This window comes from Schistocerca cancellata, chromosome 6 (genome assembly GCF_023864275.1).
Source record: "Schistocerca cancellata isolate TAMUIC-IGC-003103 chromosome 6, iqSchCanc2.1, whole genome shotgun sequence".
NCBI lineage: Eukaryota > Metazoa > Arthropoda > Insecta > Orthoptera > Acrididae > Schistocerca > Schistocerca cancellata.
The window spans coordinates 180230866-180256037 of record NC_064631.1 but is presented as its reverse complement, the minus strand read 5'-3'; the positions used below and the strand labels follow the sequence as shown (position 1 = coordinate 180256037).

General features: G+C 44.6%; 1 protein-coding gene across 1 annotated transcript in view; it reads left to right on the top strand.

The window, feature by feature from the left end:
* The window catches only part of LOC126088236 (cytochrome P450 6k1-like), a 75329-nt gene that overhangs the window by 16836 nt on the left and 33321 nt on the right, over window positions 1–25172 (top strand). The window contains exon 2 of the mRNA XM_049906365.1: window positions 20926–21122. Within this exon, the coding sequence (XP_049762322.1) occupies window positions 20926–21122 (197 nt within the window). The remainder of the gene's footprint in view (window positions 1–20925; window positions 21123–25172) is intronic.

Here is a 25172-nt window from a genome sequence, read left to right as displayed (position 1 = left end):
AGTGTTTAATGACACAGAAGAGTGCAAACAAATTAGGAAATTCAAACAAAATCAGAATCAAATTAATACGCAACACCAAAGAGAAATCCGGGAAGTACAAGATCAGCTGACACAGGTAATACAAGAATTACGTATTTTAGAGGACACTCGCGCTCCAACACGGGAAGAGGAACTTAGAAATACGCAAAAGCCACAAAATAATAACACAGGGCATTTCGGTAATTATGAAAGAAATTGGCAAGGTACACCGAATTTTGAGATGGAACCGCCGACACGACGTAACAATGACCGAGATGCTACTCGCCGACACGATGATTTTGACTATAAGCTGTTCATTACTACACGTAAATTCAAAACGTTTAAGAATTCTGCCAACGACATTCATCCACAAGCGTGGCTCCATCAATTCTCTCATTGTTTCCCTCCCAACTGGTCATTGGAGCACAGGTTAGAATTTATGTGTGGCTACTTAGAGAATGAACCAGGTGTAAGAATGCGATCGGTCATTCACGATTGTCACAGTGAAGGAGATTTTTATCATGCCTTCCTCTCAGCATATTGGTCTCAAGCTACACAAGACCAAGTAAAACATAGCATCATAATGATGAAACACTTCGAACAATCTGAATTTTCCAGTCTTGTGAAATATTTTGAAGACATGTTGCACAAGAATCAGTACCTGTCAAACCCATACAGCCCCTCAGAACTCATCCGCATTTGCTTAATCAAACTGCCTGAACATTTACGACATATTATTTTAGCAGGACGTTGCAAAGACGACATTGAAGCTTTTCAGGGACTGTTACAAGAACTAGAAATTGACACTGACAGTCGCGGGATGCGAAAACAGGAAAACAATCACTACAGGTCACATCCGTCACAATTCCGTGACGACAGAAACGATAACTGGACGCGACAAGGCTATTGACACCACACAAATCGTGACCAAAATAGACACCACCCGTATGACAACCGTTGGCAAAGTAGTAATAATTACAGGGAAAGATCACCTCTCCGCAGTAATGACTATCACAGAGACAATCAGAGAAACAGACAATATGGGAACCAAAATAATTATTATCAAGGGAGACAGAATAACTTTAGACGCAACGGTCCAGCGCGCAGTTACGATTCAGGGAGAAATTCTCCACCACGTGACCGACAAGAAAGATACTATCGAATCTACCGACATGACGACAGACGATATGATCGTAACGACAGACCTGATTTGCATCAGAACTGGCGAGATTTAAACAGAGCAGAGCACTCTCGTCACGATGAATTTGTAGAAGTTAGGTCTCCAAATCCCAATAACGACGCGCGCCAACAAAGAAACAATAGGCAATGACTCACTCCGCTGGCAGCCACAATACGTACTTATGAAACTGACGACGGAGCTGCCGTAGCTAGTAATTACGTAAAAATGGAAGACATAAGGGACATCTTACTCCAGGAACACGACGTAAAACATAACAACATTGCATATCCTGTGATTCACATTACTGTAAATGACGTAAAATTTACGGCAGTACTTGACTCTGGCAGTCCCATTTCAGTAATTAGTGAAACAGCTTTTAGCAAATGCAACAAATCGAACGTTTGCCCCACACTTCCGTTACGTAAGATTAAATTACAAGGTGCAATCTTTGGAAAAAGTGTAGCTGTACGCCAACAAACCAATTTAGAATTCTTTTGCCAAAGCCACAGCTTCACTATGAACTTTCTTATTGTTCCATTATTGTCGACGGAAATTATACTGGGAGTAGACTTTTTGAATGAATACAAAGCAATCTTAAGCTTTCACGATGCTGAAATAAGTTTAGAGAAAGAAGGTAAGTCAATAGCTTTGAAATTTGAAGACTGGCTCTCAAACCATGATGAGGAAATTAATCGGCTTTACCTTCTGTTAGATAACAGTTCGGAATTTTCTACGGAACTAGACACTAACAATCACTCTGCAAGTACTGACAGGGATGACATCGATGGCATATTTGAAATTAATGAGTTAATTCAGAATAAAATTCAAACAATTGAGAATTGTAATGACACTGATAGGCAGGACCTTTTTGAGATTTTACAAGCACATTCCACAGTTTTTACTCACAAAACAGGAACAATCAAGGGATTTCAATACCAATTTCGTGTTCGTGAGCATACTAAATTTTGTGTTAGACCATACGTAATTCCAGCACATTATAGGGACCGTGTTAGAACAGAAATACAATCTATGCTTGACGAGGGCATTATTGAGCCTGCAGTAAGCTCATACAACAATCCGTTACATGTTGTTGAGAAGAAAAATGGATTGATCAGACTTGTCTTAGATTCGAGACAAATCAATACTATCATTATTCCTGAAATAGACAGGCCGCAGACGATGGAAGAACTTCTTCAAAATTTTAATGGTGTAAAAGTGTTGTCTTCCATTGATCTCATATCCAGCTTTTATCAGATCGAACTTCATACAGAATGCAGAAAATACACAGCTTTCCTTTGTTTCGGCGTTTGTTATCAGTTTCGGAAACTTCCTTTTGGTTTGAACATTTCTTCGGCAGCATTCATTCGTGGGTTAAATTCCATATTACCTGAGTTCTTAAAACGTCACATCGCCTTATATGTGGACGATATTCTAATAGCAGAAGCTTCATGGGAACAACATAACCGCATCCTCAACAATTTGTTACGTATTTTTGCAGAATCTGGAATTACAGTTAACTTGGAAAAGTCTGAATTCGGTAGGACAAAGGTGAAGTTTTTGGGACATATTATTTCTTTTGAAGGCATTCAGCCGGATCCTGAAAAGTTAGAAGCAATCAGAGCCATTCCAGTTCCATCCACAAAAAGACAAGTCCGTAGTTTTCTAGGTCTCGTAAATTTTTACCGTCGTTTTCTGAATATGCAAATTCTAGTTACACCAAAACTTTGTTCTCTCACTGGAAAAAACACTATTTGGAACTGGGACGAACAAGCACAGTTGGAATTCAATTCTTTGAAAGAAGCGTTACTTCACGCGCCAATACTAGCTCATCCACATCTGTCACAAGATTTCTGCCTTAGCACGGATTCTTCTAAAGTCGGTCTTGGTGCCCACTTATTTCAAGAAGCCACAGAAAATGACACTACTGTTCAGAAAACCATTGCTTTTGCTAGCCGAGTGCTAACAAAATCTGAAAAAAATTATTCCGTTACTGAATTAGAAGCTTTAGCTATCGTTTGGGCATTTAACAAATTCCGTTTCTTTCTTTCCGGTAAGCACGTAAAAGTATACAGTGATCATCGTGCATTACAATTTCTTATGTCTTCAAAATTAAATCATGATAGGTTAAAACGTTGGGCATTGTTTCTGCAAGAATTCCGCTTCACAATAGTCTACATTCCCGGCAAGGAGAACATTGTTGCGGACGCGCTGTCACGCGCACCGGCTGGGCTTGAGAAAAGTAACACAGAAGGCAACCTCGAGAAAAATTTCAGTATTCTTTACATTCAGAAAGTCGCCTTTGAAAACTTCATCACCACATCTTTAAAGGACATTGCTCATGAACAAGATAAAGATCCGATTTGGAAAGACATCAAAAGTAAATGGCATGAAAAGACACACACTCAGATTCGGCATTATTACCTGGTTAGAAACAACATACTCTTCAAACGCTGCACTGTTGATGACAAGCTATGGGTACTTTGCATTCCAGACGATTTTGTTAATAAGCTCATTTGGTACATTCATTTCAGCTACGCACATTTTGGCCCACGAAAATGTTATCATATTCTTCGAACGACTTGTTATTTTAACAATATTGAAAAGCGAATTCGAAGAGTCTTGTCTATTTGTAAACTTTGTTAAAAGGCGAAACCGTCTACTATCTCACATCGTGCTCCGTTGTTTCCAATTATTCCTTCTAAATTAAAAGAATTTGCTGCTGTTGATCTTTTTGGACCCCTTGTCAGAACATCGAATGGATTTTCGTACGTTCTAGTCGCTGTTGAAGTTACTTCAAAATTTGTTTCTTTCACTCCGTTACGTAAAGCCACTGGACGGTCTGTATCCAACGCCTTTGTTAAAAATTTCTTACGTGAAGTTGGACACGTTAGTAAAGTCATTTCAGATAACGGACCGCAATTCAGATCTGCTGTTTGGTCACGCATGCTTCGGAATCGTAAAATCAAACCTGTTTTTATTTCATTGTATTCACCACATTGTAACCCATCTGAACGGATTATGAAAGAAATCAATAAGCTTTGCAGACTTTATTGTCACGGAAAGCATCAGCATTGGGACAGATATTTACACTTATTTCAAAACGTGCTGAATGAAATGCCTCATGACCCCACTGCTTTACCACCTACTCTTGTACTGAAGAATGAAGAACCACCGAACAGAATCAGAGAGCTTGTACCTTTCCCGAATACACGTAAACTTCGACACAAAGACATAATTGATTTGGCTCTTAAAAATATAAAATCTGCAGCAGACAAAAGGAGAAAACTACAAGGTAAAGCAAATGCAAAGAAATTATATATTGGTCAGAAAGTTCTCATTAAAGCTCATTCATTGTCACATAAGAAGAAACACTTGAGTCACAAATTCTTTCTAGTTTACAATGGACCTTACAGAATCCGACGTATACCACATGATAATTGCGTTGAAGTTGAAACTCTGCGTACTAGGAAGAGTAAAGGTTTACACCACATTTCTCATGTAAAACCATTTATTGACAGATAATCTGCTTTTAACTTAGTCTTTGCAATTTTCACTTCACGCTACTTGTACAATTTGTCACACTGAGAAACTGTTAACATGCAACAATGTTTGAAGTTAAATATCCAGTCAAGAACCAAGAGAACTTATTTAAACAGAAATTACGAATGCATTGTTATTGTGAACAGGCGACACAGTGTTATTGTGTGTGTGCATTCTTGCTTGTTAGTTGCACGATTATGTAACGACTATAAGGCTCACATACTTGGAACATATACCGGCACTGCTAATGAAATTTTCATGCAACATTTTGGTTTGCTTGAGAGTGGATTCTGGATTTAAGGTACTTTCAGTGAGATACCAGATGAGACAGTGGTTAGTTTATGTGACAGCTACACGGTTTTATCACGACGCTACTAATGAGCGAAAATTTACAATGTTGCTTTTGCGGTGTATCTGTTTGATATCTGCACAGTTTTTCTGAATTCTTCTATAAAGTGAGACATGTTTTAGTGGTGACTTTTGTGGTATAGTTACAAGGAGACAGCCTTTTCTGTAGCACAACAATACGTTACAGCACAGTACTTTCTTCATCACGGCAATAAGCGTAATAAGTATGATATCTATACGCAAAGCATTTCACTTTGTTTATTATGAGGTCAGTACATTGACTTCTGCAGAACTTAGCTTTTGGAGGACGATAACTACGACACTTCCACAGAGATTATCTTACAGCAAGACGCACATTTAGCTCTACAGGACACGTATTTGAGTGATTAATTTTGTACTAAAAACATTCATTTTCAAAGATATTTGAAATACAATGATACAGAGGTTTTCCGTAATACATTTCATTCCATTCTTGTAATCTGTAACACCTGAGGGTATAATTACAATAATCCTCAGGGGGGTACATGCCTGCTTTGTGTATCATGTGTTTGGCAAGCACAAGGAGCCCTAGCTAATATGGTATTTGCTTATACAACTTTACACATCGGTACCATATTCCTCTAACACACAAATTACACAGCTATCTGATCATTTAACAGAGAAACAAACATCTTTTTACTACGTCAGTGACACATGTTTACGTAATTACACCGTTGGGTAACTTCACACTTATGAAATTGTATTCGTCTGTACTGTGTGAACTCTTCATATTTTTTCGGACCCATTGTGATACTATGAGAGCTTTGAATGATGTATTTGGTATGAGATCGTGATTTTTAAAGTACGTTTGAGGTAGATGACACTATTGACATGAGCAGAGAATTTTCTTTAGGTTTTAAAATTATTGCAGAAAGCTACGACGATTTTGAGATTTGACTGAGGTGTTATGATGTTATTTTTACGACGACGATGTGTATTATGCTGTTGCAGTATGTTTATGATTAATAAGATGATGCTACCATATATGAGGAATGTGATTACGTGTTTATATGTATATGAATAATGAATAGAAGTTAAGGACTCTTGACTTGTGAAAAAGGATGTTGGAAACCAAGAATCGTACTTTAAGAGTTATGAAATGTGTGTGTAGATGCGTGAATGTATCACAATGCCGGCGAAAATTTTTTGGACACTGTTATATTCATAAGATTTGGTTTCTACACATTTGCAACTCAAATTCTCGACCCGTGAAATTTTGTATATGAGACTGTCTCTGTAGCGGAAAAATGTCGTAAATATTTCCATAAGAATGTTAAGTGACCACCTGCACGTGCGTCGTCGGCACACAGCTGTGTCAGACACCTGGAGAACAAGCCATTAGGGTGTGCCTTTCCGGAAGCACAGGCAGAAAAAAAAAGGAGGCCTAGACGCCCGCTAATGACATTCGTTTCTAGAAAGCATCGCAAAAACGACTTGGTCGAAATTAAAAACATATGATAACACTGTGGAGCTCTTAATTTATGATATTTACTGAAATGCCTAATAAAATGACAAGAAATATTTTTACATCTGCACACCTGATTACGACAAGCGTCTTTCTATGAGAGTTGAGAGAATTTCTACTAACTTATGAAATGTCACATGACTATTGAATGATATTTTTATGCTTTGGTTTGCGTAATTGCTTATTTCATTTGATATCTGGTTTCCAGCTGTGTTACAGCATTGCTTTGATAAAATAAAATGCATTTGCTAATGTGAACACTTTCTGTCAACAGATCTATTAAATAATTATTTTATGATCCACATTCTTTAAAAAAGGAGCACTTGGAAAGGAAAGAACAATAAGAAGGAACTAGTAACAGTAACACATAATTTTCTTTTCTAGTACATAGTATATTTCTTTCCACAATAAGTTGTTGTGGTGTACCACTTTAATTCATAGACATTAAGATGTGAATATACATTTTCCTTTTCTGCATTGTTGTTTTTACTGTAATATTTTTTCTGCTTGAGCTATGTCATGTTTAGATATAAGTTATTTCTGCTGCTGTTTGCCAGGCATAGTGCTGCTAAATTTCACTTTGTATTACTCTGTTAAGCTAGTTTTACTATTGAATTATTTTTATTGTTGCTGCACATTGCCTTATATTAGTTGTAATTTCTTAATGCTGCTTGCTTCGCAAATCTGCGTTTTTCTTCATTGCTGTTTATATTAATTTATTATGTGCTGCTGCATTGCCTCGTCCCTTAGTTTAGCATCTGAGCTCAGTAGATTTAAGATAGCTTAAGAGGGGGTAGACTATATAAGAAACTAACTATGATGACTTGGAAGAAATGTATTGAGAAGCTATATGAAAATGGTTTGGGGAAAAAAAAGGATACTGTACAGTGGAGAAAAAGTATTTTTGACAGTGGATGTGAACAGGATACAGAAAGCAGGCTTAGATAGGACTTTTTGGGAATAATGATGAACGAAGGGAGATCTCCATGCAAAATACTGCAGTAAAACAAACCCTGTCCTTTCCTTTTGTGTCATCCCTCTATATGTTTGTGTACCCTTGTGTATTTGTGTTTTTCCTGTCTTTATGTGTTTAGCTGATGAGAGCTATGTTGTAGACATTTTCTAATATTCTGTTATTTACTTTGTAAAGATGTTTAGACATTATTTATACTGTTTGGTTGCTCACATGTGAAGGTGATGTTTCAAACGTTCTTCTGATCTTTTATGTATGTACTTATGTCATAATTCTTGTAACACTGATGTATATGTTTATTTCTATTGTTTTGTAAAGCCTGTACTACAAATGTTATCTGTATTGTTATGTTTTTAATGATGTATTTTGTACCTTTGTTATTGTATTTTTATGTTATAAAATTGTAATTGACACCAGTTCATCAAATTAACTTGTAAGTTCCATTTCACTGCACACATCTCTGTTGGTCATAGTATATGGACAATATGTGAGAAGTAGGGACTGTTAGTGTTTGCACGTGTGTTGATAATTCAGCAAGGGACTGGATAACAGCATTGCTCGTTCTAAGGACAATTCCAAAAAACTTTGTGAGTGCACAAGTGGTGGTTATGGACTTGCTATATTAACCGCAAGACTCTTCGATGGTGAATGTGCACCTGTACAGTCGCAACAGATGGCTGCTGGCCGTCTCTACAAGGACTACAGTGGGTCTGCATCTCTGGTGGCCCACCAACACCAATATTCTCTACCAGGACTGCAGTGGGTCTGCTCTGTGATGACCTACCTACCAATATTCTTCAAAACGTCGAATGACTCTGCTGTGGGTTTGCTCTGTTGTGGCCCATTACCTGTCTGCATGTCAAGAGTCAGCACTGTCTTTCTGTTGGAAGGAGAACACTACTTCTGCAAGACTCCATGGAAATCCACTACTTCCGTGTGCATTTTCTTTTACTGCTCAGACTTTGAGTAAAACACTGAAATTTTACGGTGATGAACAATCTGGACTGTCTTTATGGACTGTGAGAAAGTTTTAGCTTCTGACCAACATTGTATCAATAATTGTGTGCATTTGATTTCTTTGTTATTGTAATTGTAAAAAAAAAATTAACAAATATGTATTGGCCACTGCCCAAAAATATTATGTAAAATTTTTTGTGGGGAGCATGGGGGCTATGTAAGTAGGCTGTTTATGTTTTCTTTATGTAAGTAGGCTGTTTAGGTTCTTATATTGGTAACGCCGCCGCCATGTAGCGCTCTCTGTATGAAAATCACTGGCTGTGCTGTGTGCAGTCTGTGGCTAGTTTGCATTGTTGTCTGCCATTGTAGAGGGGCAGCTGGATGTTAACAGCGCGTAGCGTTGCGCAGTTGGAGGTGAGCCGCCAGCAGTGGTGGATGTGGGGAAAGAGATGGCGGAGTTTTGATAATTTGTAATACTGGATGTCAATTATGAATATTAAGGTAAATACATTGTTTGTTCTCTATTAATATCTTTCATTTGCTAACTATCCCTATCAGTAGTTAGTGCCTTCAGTAGTTTGAATCTTTTATTTAGCTGGTAGTAGTGGCGCTCGCTGTATTGCAGTAGTTCGAGTAATGAAGATTTTTGTGAGGTAAGTTATTTGTGAAAGGTATAGTTTAACGTTACTCAGGGCCATTCTTTTGCAGGGATCTTTGATAGTCAGATTGCGTTGCGCTAAAAATATTGTGTGTCAGGTTAAGCACAGTCTTGTATAAATTGTTCAAAGGGGACGTTTCAGTGTGTATTCATATGAAGTTACATTGACATCCAACCGTATCTTCTGGATGCTTCACTATTTTTACAGTTAGTATATTTATAAAATCTAACTAGCAGATATAATAAATTAGCGAATACGTAAGTACATATAATAAAATAAAATAACTCAAAATATATGGAATGAGTGAATAAAATTCCGCAGTATAATAATAAAAGCTAAACCAAATAATTTAAAGGTAAATTCCAAAGAATATTTGAATAATTGATGTGGCCACATATGAGAATGGTGGCCTCACAATATGTTTGTTGATTGAATATAATGAAACATTTAAACAATAATTAACTGAACAGTGGAAAACGTAGTCATGTAGTGTGAGCAGAAATTTAAAACACAGTTTTATATGTTTTATCTAATGCGACCCGTTGCTTGCTTTAATCATAATTATGCTAAATGTTATTTTCTTTGCATAAAGAAAAGTATTATCTTCTCAATAACTATAAATCATGAGCTACACCCTTAATTGTTATACATGAAATCAGTGAATTTACTCGTGGCACTTATGTTGCCTATGTTTACAGTCACTTTCAAAACTCAAACTAATAATCAAATTAACTAAGCTATATATACTGCACCTTGAATTGCTGGGGTATCTATGTATCACCACAATAAAATAAAATCAGTGAATATTTGAGGAAGTGTGAATGAGAAGAGTGGCGTATTTAAGTTTAGAAAACTAATTACAAGTTTTATTAATTCTTTTAGAACTTCAATGAGCTGATAAATCTTACAAAAAAAAGTGGCAAACACGAATCAGAAGTGGAATGGTGCTTGATTGGCAAAGCATTCATTGATGTGGAAGGTACACTCCTGGAAATGGAAAAAAGAACACATTGACACCGGTGTGTCACACCCACCATACTTGCTCCGGACACTGCGAGAGGGCTGTACAAGCAATGATCACACACACAGCACAGCGGACACACCAGGAACCGCGGTGTTGGCCGTCGAATGGCGCTAGCTGCGCAGCATTTGTGCACCGCCGCCGTCAGTGTCAGCCAGTTTGCCGTGGCATACGGAGCTCCATCGCAGTCTTTAACACTGGTAGCATGCCGCGACAGCGTGGACGTGAACCGTATGTGCAGTTGACGGACTTTGAGCGAGGGCGCATAGTGGGCGTGCGGGAGGCCGGGTGGACGTACCGCCGAATTGCTCAACACGTGGGGCGTGAGCTCTCCACAGTACATCGATGTTGTCGCCAGTGGTCGGCGGAAGGTGCACGTGCCCGTCGACCTGGGACCGGACCGCAGCGACGCACGGATGCACGCCAAGACCGTAGGATCCTACGCAGTGCCGTAGGGGACCGCACCGCCACTTCCCAGCAAATTAGGGACACTGTTGCTCCTGGGGTATCGGCGAGGACCATTCGCAACCGTCTCCATGAAGCTGGGCTACGGTCCAGCACACCGTTAGGCCGTCTTCCGCTCACGCCCCAACATCGTGCAGCCCGCCTCCAGTGGTGTCGCGACAGGCGTGAATGGAGGGACGAATGGAGACGTCTTCAGCGATGAGAGTCGCTTCTGCCTTGGTGCCAATGATGGTCGTATGCGTGTTTGGCGCCGTGCAGGTGAGCGCCACAATGAGGACTGCATACGACCGAGGCACACAGGGCCAACACCCGGCATCATGGTGTGGGGAGCGATCTCCTACACTGGCCGTACACCACTGGTGATCGTCGAGGGGACACTGAATAGTGCACGGTACATCCAAACCGTCATCGAACCCATCGTTCTACCATTCCTAGACCGGCAAGGGAACTTGCTGTTCCAACAGGACAATGCACGTCCGCATGTATCCCGTGCCACCCAACGTTCTCTAGAAGGTGTAAGTCAACTACCCTGGCCAGCAAGATCTCCGGATCTGTCCCCCATTGAGCATGTTTGGGACTGGATGAAGCGTCGTCTCACGCGGTCTGCACGTCCAGCACAAACGCTGGTCCAACTGAGGCGCCAGGTGGAAACGGCATGGCAAGCCGTTCCACAGGACTACATCCAGCATCTCTACGATCGTCTCCATGGGAGAATAGCAGCCTGCATTGCTGCGAAAGGTGGATATACACTGTACTAGTGCCGACATTGTGCATGCTCTGTTGCCTGTGTCTATGTGCCTGTGGTTCTGTCAGTGTGATCATGTGATGTATCTGACCCCAGGAATGTGTTAATATAGTTTCCCCTTCCTGGGACAATGAATTCACGGTGTTCTTATTTCAATTTCCAGGAGTGTGTACAAATTTTCCTCTGCATTAATCCCTTTTACAATGCAATGTCACTTTGTTTACGAGAATTCACTGCAAGGTACAGTTCTATTCAAATGCCGGCCGCGGTGGTCTAGCGGTTCTGACGCTGCAGTCCGGAACCGCGGGACTGCTACGGTCGCAGGTTTGAATCCTGCCTCGGGCATGGGTGTGTGTGATGTCCTTAGGTTAGTTAGGTTTAAGTAGTTCTAAGTTCTAGGGGACTTATGACCTAAGATGTTGAGTCCCATAGTGCTCGGAGCCATTTGAACCATTTCTATTCAAATGGAGTCAACTAAGACCAAGCACACCACAAACTATGATTCATCAGAGAACAGAGAGCTGTGAGTGTCATTTAACAACCATATGTCAGCGCAGCAGTACTTTACCCTTTCACTTTGATTCAGGGGGCAGCAGGAAACGGCGCGCTATGGGCAAGAAGCAGAGCACTGCAGCGCCTGAAGTGCTCTGATGGGTCTATAGAAAATTGCGAACTACATAGACTGGCGTTCTGATTATTAGGAACTTCCCTATTAGTGCCCTGAAATCCCGGAAGATTTTAATGTGATGTGCACCCATTCGCTGTTCTGGTCAAGCCAATCTGACTCACAGGCAGAACGGTGCGTGCTGAAATTGTCAGACGTCAGACGAATAAATCCATCCTCGTGACACTCGATATGTCCGAGATGATATGCAGTTCAACTGTCACTACAGTTAAAAACTGCCAGTGGCTCTTAGCCCACCACAAGTTACAGACCACAAGTCTCAACCACTAGGGAAAGACCTGAAGTTCTCTACCAGGGGTGGACCAGAAGATGAAGAAGGCAAAGAATCACAAACACTTTCCACCAAGCCTCACTACAGGAGCCGAATTAGCAAAAATGAAAACACCTCCACATTGTACAAACCAAATGAACTGTCTCCTACTCATTGAATCTCCCCTCTTGACTGTTCTGTTGGCCTGGTAGCCAATCCAGACACAGCACTGGGATTTCCACGCATGGGAAGCAAGCCTCTGCTTTGATTATCCTGAGAAGAGCCATCAGCGACTCGAAATCTCTCTTGTCTGAAAAAAAAAAGATTTTAAACTAGGGAGGTGTCTGCCTAGATGGGACCACAGTCCCTCACTTACCGAGAGATCTGATCTTTCCAAGCCAACCACTTCCAATTTCTGAAAGAACACTTTTAAGCTTCCCAAACACTCATGGTCATGAAATATTTGTTTTTGCCGTTCGGTAAAAGAACCTAGCGACTTCCCGGCTTCTGGGGTGCTACGTCTTGCCTCTACTAAACATGTGCTCCAGCTGCTCTGTCCATATGAACACAGCTTCTAACATGAGAATGCTCAAGAGTTTTATGGTCTTCCCACCATTTGCACAAAATGAAATGATAATTAAATAAAGACCTTATGCTGCCGACAGGTATTAACATGCATCAATGGGGACAGTTTAAAATGTGTGCCCCAACCAGCACTCAAACCCAGGATCTCCTGCTTATATGGCAGACGCTCTATCCATTTGAGCGACCAAGGGCACAAAGGATAGGGCGACTGCAGGTACTTATCCCTTGCACACTTCCCGTGAGACCCTCATTCCCAGCTTAATGTCCACACACTATATTTGTAGTGCCCTTACCCATTACACTCATTACTCATGACAGACAATCTTACTGAGTCCCGTAGGAGTTCGGGCAATAGTTGTTCATCCACACAGAAGAAGAAGGTCATTGTCCGGTTAGCCTTAACTATATGAAGATGGTATCATATCAACGCACACTCTGCTGCAGAGTGAAAATCTCATTTTGGAAACATCCCCCAGGCTGCGGCTAAGCCATGTCTCCGCAATACCCTTTCTTCCAGAAGCGCTAGTTCTGCAAGGTTCGCAGGAGAGCTTCTGTAAAGTTTGGAAGGTAGGAGGCGAGGTACTGGCGGAAGTAAAGCCGTGAGGACGGGGCATGAGTCGTGTTTGGGTAGCTCAATTGGTAGAGCAGTTGCCCGCGAAAGGCAAAGGTCCCAAGTTCGAGTGTCGGTGCGGCACACAGTTTTAATCTGCCAGGAAGTTTCATATCAGTGCTCACTCCGCTGCAGAGTGAAAATCTCATTATGGTACCAGTTCTTTCGGACATATCCGAAAGAACAGATACCATATTCATATATTTGCACAAAAGCTCAGATTGTCGCAGTCTCTCTTAGATGGCTTCCTGCACTCACTTACTCCAACTGGCTACCTTTGCAATGGACTGTCACCCGCCCAGGTAAAATGTCTTGTGGACTGGTACCCTTCTGCTCTGACCGTCAGTAGAAAGAGGGGAGTGCCACGAGTGACATGACAATTAAAACAAGAATAAAATGATACATACATAACGCGATGAAAAACGGGAACACAAAACAGAATAAGGGGAGAAAATGGAGGTAAAAATACACTGACATGGAGACGTTCCTGGGGGACAGTAAAAAAAAGTCACCAGAAAGTTAAAAAACACAGTTGGCGATTCTTAAAACACAGAGAAGACACTGAATGCGCATCAGGTTAAACGTCGGCCACAGTATGAAAAACACTCCGGAACAACACACTTAAAACCCACTTGGAGCACACATGAGGAAGAATAAAACTGCCAGGTGGGACCTGCCGAGGGAAAGGTCAGAGAGGATGGAAAAGGAGGGGAGAGCTAGTTGCAGTAGGGGAAGCGGCGGGATGAAGAGAGTAGGGGCGTCAGCGGATACACTAACAGACAGGAGACACGTGGGGCAGGAGATGAAGAGGGAAGACAAGGCAGGAGGAAGTGCAGAGACACTGAAAAGGGGGCACAAGAGAGGGAGGGGGAATAGGAGGGGGAAGCCACTCAGGGGGAGGGAGGGGGAGGAGAGGTAGCCCTGAGGATGAGGCAGGAAGATGGGGTTAGAGTTGGTAGGAAGGGTAGATGTCAGGCGCAGCTCATCATCCGGGAGGGGTAGATGGCGGAAGTTGCGTTGGGAAAGGAGATGGTGGGTGTGGAGATGGAGAGAGGGTGGGACACAACGGTAAAGGTGTGGCAAATGGTTGGACGTGGAGAGGAAGGGCGACACCAGGGGGTGAGGGGGATCAAGGCGGCGGACAATATATAGTGTGTGGATGTGTTCAAGGAAAAGGAGAAGGTGGGGGAAGGGAATGAGGTCGTAGAGGATGCGCGTGGGGGATGGAAGGCGGATGCGGAAGGCGAGGCGGAGCGCATGGCGTTCGAGGATTTGGAGGGCTTTATAGAACTGGGGAGGGCCGGAAATCCAAGCTACGCTGGCATTACAGAGGATGGGGCTGTTCAAGGATTTGTAGGTGTGAAGGATGGTGGAAGGATGCAGACCCCACGTCCAGCCGGACAGGAGTTTCAGGAGGCAGAGGCAGTTGTGAGCTATGTTTTGGATGGTAAGGAGATGGGGAGTCCAGGTGAGGTGGCGATCGAGTATGAGGCCAAGGTATTTGAGGGTAGGAGGGAGGTGGATAGGATGGCCATAAATGGTGAGGTAGAAATCATGGAGGCTGTAGCAGCGGGTGGTGCGACCTATGATGATCGCCTGCTGGTTGAGCTTTTTTTTTTTTTTTTCCTTTATTGAATTTCAATTCCCCCCGAAGGGGGCGGGCTGGCAGCAGCTTAGGACGCCGCTCTGCAGCCTACAGATTTTCTGACAAAGAGCAGGAGAATAAATAATAATAAAAAACAGGCGATAAAATCGGGGACTTAGTGAGTAACAAGGTGAAAAGAAAACGAGGAAATTAAAACAAACAACAGGGGGATGATGAAGCGAATAAAAAGACATACGGAGCAGACAGGGAAAACAATAGACAATTAAAAAACACGGCGACAGTCTGGATTCTGTTCGCAAAGGATATAAAATTCACACCCAGCGACAGCATGGTTTCTGTTCGCAACACGTGGAAGACAAACAACACTGAATAGTCACTAGAACACTGCACGAAAAAGTCGGCAAAGGTGACACCACAGTCGAGAGCAGGTGGGGGGAAACGGGACAGAAGATGGGAAAACAAAAAGGGGGGAAAGGAGAGTAAAAGCGAAGGGGGGGGAACCGGGAAAGGAGCTGATGGAGGATGAGGACCCATAAGAGGGGTGGGGGGCAGATGCGACAGGGATGGGGGTAGGCAGAGGAGGGGAATACAAAAGGACTGGGGGGGAGAAGGGAGGTACGGAGAGGTGTAGTGGGGAGGAAACAGGATGGAAGGGGGGGGGGAAGAGGGAGCCCAGGGAAAGGACAGAGGAAAGGAGGGGGAGGGAGGATCAGAGTTGATAGGAAGGATAAATGGAGGGAGAGAGGGCATCATCCGGGAGGGGGAGTTGACGGAAGCCACCTTGGGAAAGGAGATGGAGGGTGTAGAGATGGAGGGTAGGGGGGACACAACGGTGAAGACGTGGCAGGGGGCGAGGATGGGAGAGGAGAGGAGCAACCAGGGGGTGAGGGGGTTCAAGACGGCGGGAGGTGTAGAGGATGCGGATATGTTCGAGGAAGAGGAGCAGATGGGGGAAAGGAATGAGATCATAGAGGATCCGCGTGGGGGACGGGAGGTGGATACGGAAGGCGAGGTGGAGTGCATGACGCTCAAGGATCTGGGGAGACTGATAGAATTTGGGGGGGGGGGCAGATATCCAGGCAGGACTGGCATAACAGAGGATAGGACAGATTAAGGATTTGTAGGTGTGGAGGATGGTAGAGGGGTGCAACCCCCATGTCCGGCCAGAGAGGAGTTTGAGGAGGCGGAGGCGGTTGTGGGCTTTGGATTGGATGGATCGGAGATGAGGGATCCAGGTGAGGTGACGGTCAATGGTGAGGCCAAGGTAGGTGAGGGTGGGGGTGAGACGGACAGGACGTGCGCAGACAGTAAGGGAGAAATCCAGGAGCCGGAAGGAGCGAGTGGTACGACCTACGATGATTGCCTGGGTCTTGGAAGGATTGAGTTTCAGGAGCCATTGGTTACACCATGCAGCAAAAAGGTCAAGGTGATGCTGGAGAAGGCGTTGGGACCGTTGGAGGGAAGGAGCGAGGGCGAGGAATGCGGTGTCATCAGCTTATTGCAAGAGGTGCACTGGAGGGGGGGGTTGGGGCATATATGCCGTGTACAGGAGGTAGAGGAGAGGGGAGAGGACAGAGCCCTGGGGCACACCAGCAGAGGGGTAGAAGGTGTGGGAATTGGCATGATGGATGGTAACGTAGGAGGGGCGGCGGGAGAGGAAGGAGGCCACCAGACGGATGTAGTTGATAGGAAGGGCGTAGGTTTGGAGTTTAAACAGGAGACCGGGATGCCAGACACGGTCGTAGGCCTTTTCAAGGTCAAGTGAGACAAAAATGGCGGAGCGACGGGAGTTAAGCTGGAGGGAGAGGAGATGAGTGAGGCGGAGGAGTTGGTCATCAGCAGAGAAGGAAGGTCGAAAGCCACATTGGGTGTTTGGGAGGAGGTGGTTTTGGTGGAGGTGGAGATGGATGCGCCGGGAAAGGATGGATTCCAAGAGCTTGCTGAACACCGATGTGAGACAGATAGGACGATAGGAAGAGGCATCAGATGGAGGCTTATTGGGTTTGGAGAACATCAGGATACGGGAGGTTTTCCACAGGTCGTGATAGAAGCCAGTGGCAAGGATGACATTGTAGAGGGTGGCAAGGAGGGAAAGGAAGGAGGGAGGGCAGTGTTTGAGGTGGCGGTAGGTAATGCAGTCGTGGCCGGGAGCAGTGTTCCGTTTAGTGCGGAGTGTGAGGCTGATGTCCTGTGTAGTGATGGGAGTGTTAAGTGCAGATGGTGGGGTGTGGCCCAAGTACTGGAAGTTAGGAGCAAGGGGAGGAACAGAGGTATTCGTACGGTCCATGACATCAGGGAAGAGGGAATAATCAAAGTGGGGATCATCTGGGATGGAAAAAACATCAGAGAGGTGGGAGGCAAAGTGGTTGGCCTTACTGAGGTTGTCAGGAAAGGGACGGTCATTAAGGAGGAGAGGGTACTGGGGGGGTGGGGCGGTTCCCAGTAAGGTGGTGGAAAGCAGACCAATACTTGGAAGAGTTGATGGGGAGCGTGGTGTTGAGTTGTGTACATGTCTGGCGCCAGGCTCGGCGTTTCTTCGCAACAAGCAGGTTGCGGATGTGTCGCTGTAATTGCCGGTGGCAGGTAAGTGTATCCCGGTCACGAGTGCGGAGAAAAGAGCGGTAGAGGCGGCGGGACTCGCGAAGGAGAAGGATGGCCTGTGGAGGCAGGGCGGGGCGGTGAGGGTGGATGGCTTTGGTGCGGATATGGGTGGCGACGGCGTCAGACAAGGTCTGGTGCAGGAAGGCAGCAGTGCGAGAGATGTCATCAGGAGACTGGAGGGTAAGGTCGTGGCTGTCAACCTGGGTGTGAATGGAATCCCGGTAGGCATCCCAGTTGGCACGGGAGTAATCATGGACAAGTTTAGGAGGGACGTCAGGGCGAGGAGCGTGGCGGGGATGGCGACCGTTAGAGATAGTGAGGAGGACAGGAGCATGGTCACTGCCAATGAGGTCAAGGACATCCGCAGTGATGCGCCCAAGGAGGTTGGGAGAGGCAAGGACTACATCAGGAGTGGTGTTGGATTCGGGCCGGGTGTGCTGAGGCAGGGGAACCAGGTCTCCATGGAGAGTGGTGAGAAACTGATGCCACTGCCGGAGGTCGGCAGGATCACGGCTGTGGATATTGAGGTCGGCGGCAATCACGTAGGTGGAGAAGGTGCGGTCAATGTGGGCCAGGAAATCGTATGGGATGGGGGTGCGAGGGCGGACATAAATGGTGGCACAGGTGATGGTAAGGGCGGGGAAGAAGAGGCTGAGGGTGAGATGCTCGGCAGGATTGTTAAGGAGAGGTTGGGGCCGGACAGGGAGGTGCTTGAGGTGGCCTATAGCAACTCCGCCACGTGCCAGAGGGTACGGGTTATCTGTGCGATGTAGGGTGTAAGGGGCAGTGGAGACGGAGATACAGGGCTGAAGGAAGGTTTCATTGAGGATGAAGGCACCCACGCGGTGCTGACGTAGGGTGTGGAGGAAGAGGAGTTTGTGGGTGGGCAGGGAGCGAATGTTGTGGTACAGGATACGGTACGGTTGTTGTACCATGGGAGTGGAGAGTTAGACGAGGGTGGTGAGGGGGGTGAAGGTGAAGTGAGCCTGGTTGTGGGAGTAAGTGGCATAGGTGGTAAGATGGAAGATAGAACGGGCAGCGAGGGCGATTTGGGAAAGAGTGTGGGAGCGCTGGAAGCGGTGGATGTTTTGGAGCACAATGGTGGTGAAACGGATGATGTCCTCAGCAGTAGGGGGAGGGCGGAGCGAGTTGTTGGGGTGGATGGGGTCATCAACAGGACGGACAGGGACAGTGAGCTCAGGGGTTACTGGTGGAGGTTTCGCTTTACACTTCGAGGAGTAGGTAGGATGGGGTTCATTACAAGTGTTGCAGGAGGGGGGAGAGGTGAGGTTGGGGCAATGCTTGAGGAAGTGGGAAGCTTTGCAGTGGGGACAAGTAGGGGGGTTCTTGCAGGCAGAGGTAACGTGGTCCTGGTTGAGCTCGAGGCAGGCGCTTAAGTACGCTATCGGGGGCACCGCTATTGGCCGCTGGGATCACATGTTCCACTGTGGCGCCCTCACACTAAAAGCGGGCCAGGAGGCGCGCGCCGCCACAGCTTACAGCGCGATGGTGCAGAGACCTCTATGGGTCTTCTACGTCCATGACGTCTGGCGCGGATTCAAATTCCGCAGCGCGCGGTACCAGAGTTTCCTTTGCTGAGCGTCTTTTTAATTAGGCTCAATGCTGGTTCCCATGCTCTGATGAGGTTATAGCCGCAATCTCGGTTGATGAGTCCGTCCCTGGTACGAATTTCGATAGCCTCTCTAACGACGCTGTCCCAGTATTTAGATGTCTGTGCCAAGACCCTGGTATGTTGATAGTCCATTACGTGATTTTCGGCCAAACAGTGCTCTGCGACCTTCGATTTGTTGGGGTAGCCAAGTCGAGTGTAGCTCTGATGTTCTCGGCAATGATCTTCGATGGTGCGCACTGTCTGTTCAATATAAGTCTTCCCACATTGACACGTAATCTGGTATATGTCGGCCTTCCGCAAACCGAGATCGTCTTTGACACTTCCCAATAATGCTCGCGTTTTATTTGGTGGGCAAAAGACAGTTCCTACTCGGTGTTTCCTCAATATACGTCCTATTTTCCCCGATAGTGCGCCAATATACGGTATATAGACCGTGGCTATAACCGCGATCATCCGACCTCATTAGAGATGCTAAGAGGCAACATCCAACAGCTATTTCTTACCTCATCTACTGATATGTGGTGCAGTGTTGTTTGCAACATTGTTGCTTGACTACAGGTATTGTTGATGAGTGACAGCCAACATGTTTTAGCATTTGTTATAGACAGCACTCTCTTTGCTAAATACAAATAGTTATGGTAACATCTGCGTTTGAATTGCTTGAAGCGCCATCGGTTGGTCATTTTGTCCAGTTTTTTGTTGCAATAAAATTCCATGTCTTTTCAAGCATCTGTGTCAGCTTTTACCTCCCTACCTACATTATTGCGTGAAGTACTGAATTTTCAGATGTTACCCGATTTTTGGGCCATCTGTACAATAATCTTTTGTTGCAATTCCAAACTCAGACAAGGAGTATTCACTGTGGAGAAAAGACCTGTTATGGTAATATCAGGTGTCAAATCTCACGTAAGTAACTGTTTAAGAAACTAGGCTTCATAAAAACAGCCTCATGGTGCAAATACTCTTATTTTGGAGAACAATTTACAGTTTGAAAATAACAGAAGCATTCATAGACATAACACTAGGATCAAAACTGGCTTCTATCAACAGTGTAGCCCTATTCTTGCACAGAGAGGAAGAAAGTATGCAATTATAAACATATTTTACCACCTCAAACATGAATATAAGATGCTGACACGCAGTGGAAGATTTTGAAAAATAAACTGAAATTCTTTCTGCTTAACAAGTTATTCTCTTCCATAAATGAATTTTTAAATTGATGATATATTTTTAGTTACTTATATTAAATTTTATTGTATAGTAAGATTAAAGTACAAGTACTGTTACGCAAATGGTCAGGATGTAGCCATATTTTCACTGAGAAAGTGTATATTACTTGTAACCTTATTGACATGTTCCGTGAGTTTTCCTGTGGAATATGTATGCAACAAAATAAAACTAAAATTTCGTCACCTTCCCTATAATTGTTACCACTTTCCTGTTACTGAAAATCTTGTGAATAAAATTCCCATTTTGCACAATGCCAAAACTGTTCTGTTCCTCGTTATTTTGTGTTATTAATTACTAAGTTTCATTTTGTTGCAGAGTCAGAGGTAAAAGAGCTGCTGCTGTCAGTAAATATTTTCGTGACATGGTGGCGCACACAGTTGCTTATAGGGAGAAAAATAACATTACTAGGAAAGATTTCATGGACCTTCTGATACAACTCAAGAACAGAGGATACCTCGACGGTGAAAAGATTGAGATTGGAGACAGTACTAACAAAGAAGTTTCGCAAATGGGTATGTGTCTTGTCTTTTGTAAGAAGCACTGCATATTATTTCTTCCTGGCCTATGTCTGGCAGGCATAGGGTGTAAAACTTGAACACTAATCGTTGTAAGATAGATGATAACAGCAAACTTCAGGTTCAGTAAACAACTGTATCCATATCCGCTTACAGCCTGTAAAGGAACTATGAAGTCTGTGGAAGATGATAATCAGTATTATAAGTCTGGTACTAAATATGCTTCCAAATAAATTCTTTGGAGGACGTGGGGTTAATTTAATTTTTATTTTCTACTGCCACGATCTACGGTAGATTATTTGTTTAAACATATCTAAAATAGCTGGGTAATTTCGACCCTTAAAGCTTTGTAACTTTTTTTCTGCAAGACGATAGCTATCCTTTTTCCATTTTTAACTTATTCAAAGAGATGTACAAAGTGTTTATTAGGTTTGTGCATAAGTTAGTAGCGTTTCTCCATAAGTTTAATAAACACAACAGATGCATATACACTCCTGGAAATGGAAAAAAGAACACATTGACACCGGTGTGTCAGACCCACCATACTTGCTCCGGACACCGCGAGAGGGCTGTACAAGCAATGATCACACGCACGGCACAGCGGACACACCAGGAGCCGCGGTGTTGGCCGTCGAATGGCGCTAGCTGCGCAGCATTTGTGCACCGCCGCCGTCAGTGTCAGCCAGTTTGCCGTGGCATACGGAGCTCCATCGCAGTCTTTAACACTGGTAGCATGCCGCGACAGCGTGGACGTGAACCGTATGTGCAGTTGACGGACTTTGAGCGAGGGCGTATAGTGGGCATGCGGGAGGCCGGGTGGACGTACCGCCGAATTGCTCAACACGTGGGGCGTGAGGTCTCCACAGTACATCGATGTTGTCGCCAGTGGTCGGCGGAAGGTGCACGTGCCCGTCGACCTGGGACCGGACCGCAGCGACGCACGGATGCACGCCAAGACCGTAGGATCCTACGCAGTGCCGTAGGGGACCGCACCGCCACTTCCCAGCAAATTAGGGACACTGTTGCTCCTGGGGTATCGGCGAGGACCATTCGGAACCGTCTCCATGAAGCTGGGCTACGGTCCCGCACGCCGTTAGGCCGTCTTCCGCTCACGCCCCAACATCGTGCAGCCCGCCTCCAGTGGTGTCGCGACAGGCGTGAATGGAGGGACGAATGGAGACGTCTTCAGCGATGAGAGTCGCTTCTGCCTTGGTGCCAATGATGGTCGTATGCGTGTTTGGCGCCGTGCAGGTGAGCGCCACAATGAGGACTGCATACGACCGAGGCACACAGGGCCAACACCCGGCATCATGGTGTGGGGAGCGATCTCCTACACTGGCCGTACACCACTGGTGATCGTCGAGGGGACACTGAATAGTGCACGGTACATCCAAACCGTCATCGAACCCATCGTTCTACCATTCCTAGACCGGCAAGGGAACTTGCTGTTCCAACAGGACAATGCACGTCCGCATGTATCCCGTGCCACCCAACGTGCTCTAGAAGGTGTAAGTCAACTACCCTGGCCAGCAAGATCTCCGGATCTGTCCGCCATTGAGCATGTTTGGGACTGGATGAAGCGTCGTCTCACGCGGTCTGCACGTCCAGCACGAACGCTGGTCCAACTGAGGCGCCAGTTGGAAATGGCATGGCAAGCCGTTCCACAGGACTACATCCAGAATCTCTACGATCGTCTCCATGGGAGAATAGCAGCCTGCATTGCTGCGAAAGGTGGATATACACTGTACTAGTGCCGACATTGTGCATGCTCTGTTGCCTGTGTCTATGTGCCTGTGGTTCTGTCAGTGTGATCATGTGATGTATCTGACCCCAGGAATGTGTCAATAAAGTTTCCCCCTCCTGGGACAATGAATTCACGGTGTTCTTATTTCAATTTCCAGGAGTGTAGCAGAGACTTTAGTCATCAATAGTATCTGCTCCTTCACTTTCTACAACAGTCCTCCAACAATGTGGTAACTTTTGCGATTCTGCGACTGTAGAAATCACGTAGTTTTGAGGCGAAAAACTCCATGTGAATGTTCGGAGCTCATTTTCGTCCGGAAAGGAAGTTCCTTGAAGGTCGTTCGGTAGAGATGTGAAAACACGAGGCGCAAGGTCAGATAAATAAGATATGTGCTAACTGCCCAGCTCAACTGCTGTATAAGTATTTTGTCAGCTAGCAGAGTGCGGGAGGGCGTTATCATGGAGTAGCATCACTTCAAACAATCTTCCTGGTCGTCGTTGTCGGACTGCGTCTGCAAGACGTCTCACATGTCGAAAATAAATGTCAGCAGTGATGGTTACACCACGGGGAAGTAATTCGTAATACAACACAGCGTTGCTGTTCCACCAGACGCATAACGTTATCTTTTGTGGACGCACACAGGCCTTTGTACGGCGTGTTGCTGCTTTTATTGATCTCAACCATTCCTTTCTTTTCCTTTTGTTAGCGTAAACACACCATTTCTCGTCACCGGTAACGGAATGGTTGGCGCTGTTCACGAGCCAATTTATGGTGAGCAAGCAGAAATGTACAGTCGTGGACAAAACGAGCGAGACCCCTCGTCTTTTCGTTATGCTGATCCGCACGGCTTTAAAGTCTGCTACGCAGGATAACAGGCAAGGCGAAAAAGTGCTACCAACATGCTATGCACAGGCGTGAAATTGAAAAACTATCTGAACTTTTTGGGCTGTTTTCAGTAATTTGTAGGACTATATTAATGCTGATTAGTGTGTTAAATACAACACGTAAATATGACAGAACTGAAAGAAGAAACGCTAATTGGTATAAACTGTACCAAAAAATATGAATTTCAACTTACCGAGATAACATAAATGTTTTAGTAAGACAAAGAACCCCAGATCATTACGAATTAGCAAAATATTATCTGCATTCGGCCGCGAAACGGTCTGTGTCAGCGTGCAGACCAGTCATACTGGATTACCGTTGCTGACCTACCATGAAAGTGTGCAAATTTAGCAATACGTGAAGATTCATAACGAAATTCAGTTAAAAATCATTCAGTGCCACACTTAAGTCAATTCCATTATTGACAGAAGCGGAAAAAGTAGGCAGTAACATGTGTGAAATTCTACAAGTGTGTCATATTGACATCCATAGGGCGCCAGTACAGAATAAAGGTAGCGATAAAACGTATTGGGGGCGCGAGAATTTCGTAAATTTGCTTTACTGATATTCTACCTGCCTCCATCGAGATTAGAACCGAAAACAAACCAGACCTTCCTTTCACTACGCTAGCAGACAACCCAGGCAAACAGCCCTCTGTTATTACCCCAGACACGAATAAGCCGGCAATTTCGCAATGAAAATTGCAAAATGATCTGCAGTTTCTGTTGCATAGAGCTTTCTGGACTCAAAAACATGAATTTTCTTCCTTTATGTCACCGCTTATGTGACAATCATTCGGGATGTTTATCGAAATGACAAAATGCTGTTATTAGAGTGTAAATTTAGTAGGATAATTCTGCACCACCCCAGGAAATAAACGGCTCCATAGCTGCCAAACGTATTCTACACTGTTTCGAATTCTCCACCAGACTCGCCCCAGCCAGAAAACGTTCATTAGCCGAAGTGTTTCTTAAGCTAGTTAGCAATGGGAATGTTCGCACTTCTAAAACGCGGTGGCATAAATACTGGGATGTGAATTACCATGTGTATAGGCAAATGGATTCTATTTGCATTCCTATAAACGTGATTTGGATCGAAAGCGTAGCTACGATTAATATGCTGATGTATCGACTGCAACTAGAACATGTCGAATAAAGAGTAGGGGGTGTTATTTATGCGGACCTCATCTTCATTAGCTGTCGTAGCTGTTGTCGTTGTTAGGATTTCGTCACCTAAACCGGTAGAAACGGAACCCTACTAGTCTCACTTTCTTGACTGTCTATCGGTCTACCCAACCCTTAAAACCCGTTTACCTCCAGAACGGGTACACATAATAAGCGGAAATGTATCGCACTTCTTGCGGTAACCGGTCCGTTGGTGGTGTAAAAAAGTGAGCTTCTATGTCAACGCAATCTAAA